At 34.8% G+C, this 7,799-nt stretch overlaps 2 protein-coding genes across 5 annotated transcripts in view; one reads left to right on the forward strand and one right to left on the reverse strand.

Moving 5' to 3' along the window:
* The window catches only part of CCNT1 (cyclin T1), a 56,540-nt gene that overhangs the window by 28,745 nt on the left and 19,996 nt on the right, over positions 1–7,799 (forward strand). For 2 of the 4 annotated variants that reach the window (XM_006755485.2, XM_015558590.1), the window contains exons 5-8: positions 3,503–3,565; positions 4,967–5,012; positions 6,130–6,293; positions 6,449–6,519. In XM_006755485.2, coding sequence (XP_006755548.1) covers positions 3,503–3,565; positions 4,967–5,012; positions 6,130–6,293; positions 6,449–6,519 — 344 coding nt within the window. The remainder of the gene's footprint in view (positions 1–3,502; positions 3,566–4,966; positions 5,013–6,129; positions 6,294–6,448; positions 6,520–7,799) is intronic. The other 2 variants (XR_435248.2, XM_015558589.1) reach the window with 2 other exon arrangements.
* On the reverse strand, positions 5–2,112 carry LOC102759150 (outer dense fiber protein 2-like; the record flags this gene model as incomplete). Its single annotated transcript, XM_015558549.1, is given in 3 exon segments — positions 5–327; positions 330–592; positions 893–2,112. Coding segments are annotated over 3 exon segments (1,806 nt in total), but the record flags the coding sequence as incomplete, so codon positions are not given.

The raw sequence follows: 7,799 nt of genomic DNA on the forward strand, positions 1-7,799 counted from the left end.
GTATTTCTTTCAAACATACTTCCTGATATTGTGTTTTACTGTTTATTTTGCAAACAAGTTGATTTTGTTCTTCATTTTTCTTTCTAAGTTCAGTTTCCAGATCTAATATTTTAATTTGTAAAGCCCTCTCTCTAGATGACATTTTCTCTATTTCTTCAGAAACCTTTTGTCTTCCTTCTTCTAAAGCAGCTTCCAGCTGTCAAGCCAATGCTGTATATTCTGCAGACTTCTCTTTAAACTTAAGATTGCTGTGCTTAAGACATTCTTCTTGGTTTTCCAGCTTCTTTTCAAGCTCTTTATTTTCTGCATCCATCTGTTCTAATTTTGTTTAAGGTTTTCACACTTCAACTGAATAAGATAATTTTCCTCTTCCAGAGAAAGCTCTGTCAGAAGATTTTGATTTCCATCAAACTTCTCTAATTTTTTATTTTTGTTTTTTGTTATGTTATTTTCACATAGCAAATTTTCACATCTGCTTTTCACCATTTCAGCTGCTTCTTGCAATTTTTGTACCTGAGTTTTATACATTTCAATAAGGTTTTTCTGTTGTTTTTCTACTTCTTGCAATTCTGAGAGTTCATTTTCAACGGAAACAACCTCGTCCTTCAAAGCAGCAAATGAAGTCTTTAATTTTGTATTCTCAAGATTCAGAGTTTCACTTTCATGTTCAATAGAGTTTTCACCATTTCAGCTGCTTCTTGCAATTTTTGTACCTGAGTTTTATACATTTCAATAAGGTTTTTCTGTTGTTTTTCTACTTCTTGCAATTCTGAGAGTTCATTTTCAACGGAAACAACCTCGTCCTTCAAAGCAGCAAATGAAGTCTTTAATTTTGTATTCTCAAGATTCAGAGTTTCACTTTCATGTTCAATAGAGTGAAGTTTTCTAAGAATTTCTTTTCATCTCTAATTTTTTATTTTTGTTTTTTGTTATGTTATTTTCACATAGCAAATTTTCACATCTGCTTTTCACCATTTCAGCTGCTTCTTGCAATTTTTGTACCTGAGTTTTATACATTTCAATAAGGTTTTTCTGTTGTTTTTCTACTTCTTGCAATTCTGAGAGTTCATTTTCAACGGAAACAACCTCGTCCTTCAAAGCAGCAAATGAAGTCTTTAATTTTGTATTCTCAAGATTCAGAGTTTCACTTTCATGTTCAATAGAGTGAAGTTTTCTAAGAATTTCTTCACATGAATTTTTTCCCTGGTCCTCCATTTTCTTCAGGTCTTCCAAAAGATTATTGATTTGCTTTTTCATTGTTTCGATCTGAACTTCCAATTCGGTTTTTTCTATTACAACTTTCTCATAATGACTTTTCCAGGCATTGGAAGCTGAAATTGCTTCAGACAACTTGACTTCCTGGTTTCTAATCTGGGAAGTAAGGTTTTCAATGTCTCCAGTAAAATGTTCAAGCCTTTGTTTGTATATTTTAGATGCCTTTTTCAGGGCCATAGCTTTTTGCCTACTTGATTCTTTCATTGCTGCTGTCTCATGCTTATTCTTTTTCAATTGCAAGTTCCACTGGGCTATCTTGGTCTCTAAGCTCTTTATGTATTCTTTTAATTTATCATTTTCTGCTTCCTTTTTATGTATTTGGAGCTGTAGTCGTTCATGAACTACTTTAACTGATTGTGAAAAACGGCTAGCTTTCAAAGCATTTTCCTTTTCATTCTGAAACAAACAAGAAAGTTCTCAGATATAGGTCTCCTGTTCAAGTACCTTCTTTTTAAGATCAGTATTTTCACTTTCACTATCAGTTAGCTCCTCTAATATGCTGGATAAACTGTCCCTTTTAAGTTCCTTCCATAACCTTTTGAATATACTACTATACTTTGAATTCACTTTTTTATGTATGACACTCCCCCCCCCCCTATTTTCAAAATTAATTTCTTCAATGTTGTCCTTACATGGCAAAAGTGATTCTACAGCATAGGCTGCCAACTCAGCTTCCTTAAGTGTTGCTTCCAACTCAGTCTTTTCATTTAGGATGTCCTCCTTCAGACAGCTGAGATGACTTTCCCTGATGTGCGGTGGTAAATGTTCTTTTTCTGGTCTGCTTTTAAAATGGGAAATCAGTTCTGAATGACTTCCGTCATTTGCAGGCTTCTCCATAAATTCGGTCAATGATAGATGGCTTCCACAACAACTTCTCCACATGAGCTGTGCTCTCCAGCCCCGGGTCGGCTGGGAGGGGGCAGGTCGCAGCGGGCAGTGCAGCAGGTGAAAGCTAGGAAGGAAGGCAGGGACCTGAGCGGAAGCAGGCGAGCCCCTAGAATCGCTGGCGGTGGGACTGTGCCTGCTAAGGCGCGGAGGGACCAAAGCAAAGCTGGTAACCAGCGGATGGCTTCTCTGGCAACCCAGTGTTTATTAACATACAGTTCATTTTCAGAATTTAAAAGAATCTACAGAAATGAATAATTTTTTCGGTCAGTGCCTGATGACTGTTCTGGTCCAGGAACTGCTGATAACACAAAGCAATGGAATCAAGAATCATTTCGTTTGGTATTTGTGTGTCCTCAGGTCATTGACAGTTGCCAGTTTTGTACCATAGACTTCCTTTTATGTATCCCTATAAAAAAGTCGAGGGGCACTTTAGGATAAATTTTCTTTGTTCAAAGCTTAGTCTGACTTCACCCATTATTTCAAATGAGTTAAATCTGAAAAAGAGTGAAAATTAAATGACTTATCAGATGTTAGAGTGTGTGTACATTTTTGGGGGGACACTAGACACACACACACACATACATACATATATACACACTGAGTTCTTCAAACTTTATCACTGAAGTTAATTTCTGCTAAATAAATTATCTTCATTGTGACCATATTTTAGGGGACAATGGTATTTTTCTGGTGGAATCAATTTTTATTAATATTTAAATGTGGAAACCAATAAGATCTAATTTGCAAGAATTAGTTAGCCTTTTAAAATAATTTACATCATGTAAATTTCTCAACAGAATTTCTTTATCTAAAAATTTTTTTGTCTCATCAACTCAGAAAATTTTTATAGATAACACTGATCCTCCTTAAGTAGTTTAATAAAGATCATTGGGGTTGGATAAAATGATCAGTATCTATTGTAATTAAGATGATGAAAAGGAACAAAATTGAGATAAGAGAATAGATTTTAAAATGTTTTCTCAGGGGTTAAGTGTTATAAGATAGTCAACACTTGATTAAAACTGCTTCTTCCAACCATATATTACTACATTCTGTTGTACCTAAAATGTGTTTCATGTTTAGAGGTTATTAGTTTTCAAGGGTCTTGAGATTGCATTAGTTTTACTATGTTAGTGGTATCTTCTAGCTCAAAGTATTATAAGCATCTTTGGAGATAATGTGTCTTAGAGAAAAGCACGCTACATGTTTTGTGGGACTTAGCCTCTGAACAATAATTTGGGGATAGGAAAATAAGGGAGGCCTTTAATGATGACTCAGATAAAAGATGCATAAAATGTCTTGAGTACTTTAGCTTTTTAACCAGTTAACTTTTTTTTAGGCTTTGAACTAACAATTGATCACCCACATACACATGTGGTAAAGTGCACTCAACTTGTTCGAGGTAAGGAATCCCAGCTTGAGTGAGTGCTCTAAAATTGTTTTACCATTTAGAGCAGTGGTTCTCAACCTGTGGGTCACGACCCCTTTGGCGGTTGAACAACCCTTTCACAGGGGTTGCATATCAGATATTTACATTACGATTCGTAACAGTAGCAACATTACAGTTATGAAGTAGCAACGAAAATAATTTTATGGTTGGGTCACAACATGAGGAACTGTATTTAAAGGGCCAGAAGGTTGAGAACCACTGATTAAGAGGCTAAAATTGCTGTATACAAATATATAACACAGCTGCTAATTAATGTGTTTAGGTCATCTCCATTTAAAGAGTTAGTCTCTTGAGGGATGTTTGTGAAAGCTGGGGGCAGATTTTGAAAAGTCACCAAATCATAAGTAACTAATAGCAATTTTAAGGATGTTTTGGGAATGGGCTATCTTAATTTGATTGTAGGGTTGATTGTCCTAGGCATTCTTTGAGACCACCCAGAGGATCATTTAGAAGTTATTTGAACTTATTTCCTTGATTGACAATCCTTTTTATTTTAATTTTAGTAGCAATAATTGCATGGAACCCAGTTTCTCTTACTCAGTTTAAATATTAGTATCAAGAATATCAACGTATCATTGTGCATTTCAGTACCTTTTGTAGACCAAACTGATAATTGGTTTATTTTGAATTTTGTTTATGTGTGTTTTATCTGAAAATTCCAAAAATTTTCCCTGAGTTTTTGATATTTCGAAAGCATTAAATAAATGGCTTGTGTTGAGCAAGGATAGGCTTAAAGATGGACATATGCTAATATTTAATCTAAGGAAGATGAAAATTTGTTTTGTCATCCAGAGCAGTTTTTTTGTTTTGGAAGAAGAAACTTTCTTTTGGTAATATATTAAATAACTTGTTATTTGATTACTTTAGGATTAAATCACAGGTTACTTAATTTAAACTTACTATTTTAAAGCACAAATCACTTTTCCCAAACATATCAAGGTCTTTTAGATTCTGATCTTGCCTCCACAGTAGTTCATCCCCTAATTTAGTATTTCTCAGTGAACTGTTGTATCAGAATCTGGGTACTTGTTAAAAATGCTTGGGTCCTTCTTCAAACATACTGAGTCAAAACTCTAAGGAGGATGTCTAGAAATTGCATTTTAAACTAGTATCAGATACTCAGTGTAAAGAATAAAGCTTAAATTCCTAGGACTGGAAGCAATCCAGTTATTTATAATTAAAAATTACTAATCTGTTTTTGGTAGAATGTAAACTTCATGTGGCCAGGAACCATGTCAGCTTCATTTACCACTATATTATCTACCTTGCAAATATTAAATGCTACTAATTTATTGTTGAGAATATATGGAACTAATAATTTTTTCCCTCCCCCTCACTTTTTTTTTTTTTTAGCAAGCAAGGACTTAGCACAGACTTCTTACTTCATGGCAACCAACAGGTTTATATTTTAATATTTTTCCTTTATATTTTTGGGTTAGAACTTTACTTGGGTTGGGATTGTCACTTTTTGAAGGGCATAAGGAATGATGTCAGGTTTGGCACTTTTTAGTAAACTAGAATCCAAAGACCCAAGCATGGATCTTTGATTACAGTGTGTCAAACAATTCTCTGGTTATGTTGAATTTTATGCAATTTTCATGTTGTGCTTTACATTTTCATGGTGTTTTTTAAATTTGCTAAGGTGATGTATTTATATACTACTGATTGGTAACCTTCTTAATTCTGCATTTTACTTAGCTTTAAAATATCCAAGAACATAGTTCTGAAAGTTGGTAAACTTGGAATTCATTGATAGTGACTAAAAATCTGATTTGGAGGATTTTAAAAGACTCTTTGTTTTTCCCATACTCCCAGATAAATGGGCATATATATGTGTAAAGAATTGTAATACTTTTTCTTTTTAAAGAAAAAATTAATACATAACTTGTATTATCAAATGACTTGCTCATTCTTATCTCCAGTCTGTTGGTTGTGTTCATGGAAACCAAAGATATTCCTAATGACTGTCAGGGCTAAGAAGTTCATTTTAATAGACAGATAAGAGAAATTTTAAAAATAAACCAGCAATTGAGCATATTCATACTTGAGAGAGTGATTGTCTATTTATTTCTTTAAATAGACCAGATCTATGATTGGCAAGAGACAAGATAATTTTTAGGATATTTTCTTAAATATTTAATAGAAATTATACATATTACAAACCTTATCATTTTCCTTAAGTTCCGAGCTTATTCTCAGAATAATTGATCCTTGTTTTAAAAAACTGAGTACCCAGTTTATTTTACGTTTTTGTTTTTGGTCCATTATATGAATTGAATGATGCGTAGTCAGAAAATTTATAAATGTTACCTGAGCTGGTGGGTTAATGGAAAGTAATGTTTAGTGCTGGATCAGAGCACTGGGTATTTCTTACCCTACTTGCTTGCCATTGGTGTTTTTTTTTTTCACTTTTTTTTCTTTTGTTTTTGTTTTTTTTTAAAATAATGGAGAGTTTAACTTTGGGTTCAGAATTGAGAGCTCATGATACTCTCTTGTTTCCTTCCCTCTGATGTCAGCCTGCATTTGACCACATTTAGCCTGCAGTACACACCTCCTGTAGTGGCCTGTGTCTGCATTCATCTGGCTTGCAAGTGGTCCAACTGGGAGATCCCAGTCTCAACTGATGGGAAGCACTGGTGGGAGTATGTTGACGCCACTGTGACCTTGGAACTTTTAGATGGTAAGTTTTAGAGTAAGGGTCCTTGAAAAGCACTTCATCTTGATCTGTCACATATCTGGCCAAAGGTGACTTGATTCAGATGAAAATAGTTAGTTGAGGTTATTCTTGTTTCATTACTTTGTGAGTTTTTCTTAAATGCTCTATTTCATTTGTAGAACTGACACATGAATTTCTACAGATTCTGGAGAAAACCCCCAACAGGCTCAAACGAATTCGGAATTGGAGGGTAAGAATTATTGTTGTCAGCTTATGGAACAGAACAAACTGTTTTCTTTTTTGGAATTTCCCTTCTTGTAGTTATGCTGTAATCATAACTTCAACTTCATATCTTGGGGTACAGGCCCAGAGGCAATGGCTGTAGGTGATAGCAGAATTTGTTTTGTGTTTTACAACTCTTGTGATACAGTCATTTGGTCAGCAACGTTGGTTGAGTATTTTCTGTGTGGAGACTGTTAAGGGGAAAAACATGGCTTCTTTGAGTCATAGAGTTTTGGCTTCTGGTAGAGGAAAGATACAAAGCTACAGGGTTAGAGCTGATACCATAATTTTGTCTTTATATTACCTGCTTTTGAAATGGATTTTAGAATTTTGTTTTTATATAGATTAAGGTCTGAAGTTGTCTTTCAGATATTTTTCAAAGTCTTACTTATGAATAATGAAATAATTCCTCTTTTTATCCAATGTCAGAAAGTTTATTTTAAAAACATTCCTGAGTCCAGCCAACATGGCTCAGTGGTTGAGCATTGACCTATGAATCAGGAGGTCATGGTTTGATTCCTGGTCAGGGCACAGGCCCGGGTTGTGATTTGATCTCCAGTGTGGGACATGCAGGAGGCAGCTGATCAAAAATTCTCTCTCATCATTGATGTTTCTATCTCTTTCTCCCTCTTCCTTCCTTTCTCTGAAATCAATAAAAACAAATTTAAAAACAAACAAACAAAACACATTCCTGAACTGGCTGGTGTGACTCGGTTGGTTGGTCTTGTCCTGTGCACCCAAAGGTTGTTGGTTTGATTACTAGTCAGCATATGCCGAGGTTGCCAGCTCAATCTCTGGTAGGAGATGTGCAGGAAGTAGCAGATTGATGTATCACTCTCACATTGGTGTTTTTCTTTCTCTCTTCCTCTTCCTTCCTCTCTCTTTAAAATTCAATAAAAATACTTTAAAAATACACAAACAAAACAAAAAAACCCCATATAAAACATTCCCTGCATTTCTTAGAAATCCAGACTGATAAGCTTAATTTTCTTTTGAGTTGAATAAGTTGTAGAAAATGAGTTTGCCTAGGATTTAAGGGAAACTTGAGAGCATGTAGGTCATCTTTTAATCTATCCTATCTAATAAGAGAAACATGGTAATTAGCGTACGACCGCTACCCTTTCCATTGCTAATCAGGGCGATATCCTATCTAATAAAAGAGAAACATGGTAATTAGCATACGACCGCTACCCTTCCCATTGGCTAATCAGGGCGATATGCAAATTAACTGCCAGGCAGCTGGAAGCT

The sequence above is a fragment of the Myotis davidii genome, unplaced genomic scaffold (genome assembly GCF_000327345.1).
Source record: "Myotis davidii unplaced genomic scaffold, ASM32734v1 scaffold290, whole genome shotgun sequence".
Taxonomy (NCBI): domain Eukaryota; kingdom Metazoa; phylum Chordata; class Mammalia; order Chiroptera; family Vespertilionidae; genus Myotis; species Myotis davidii.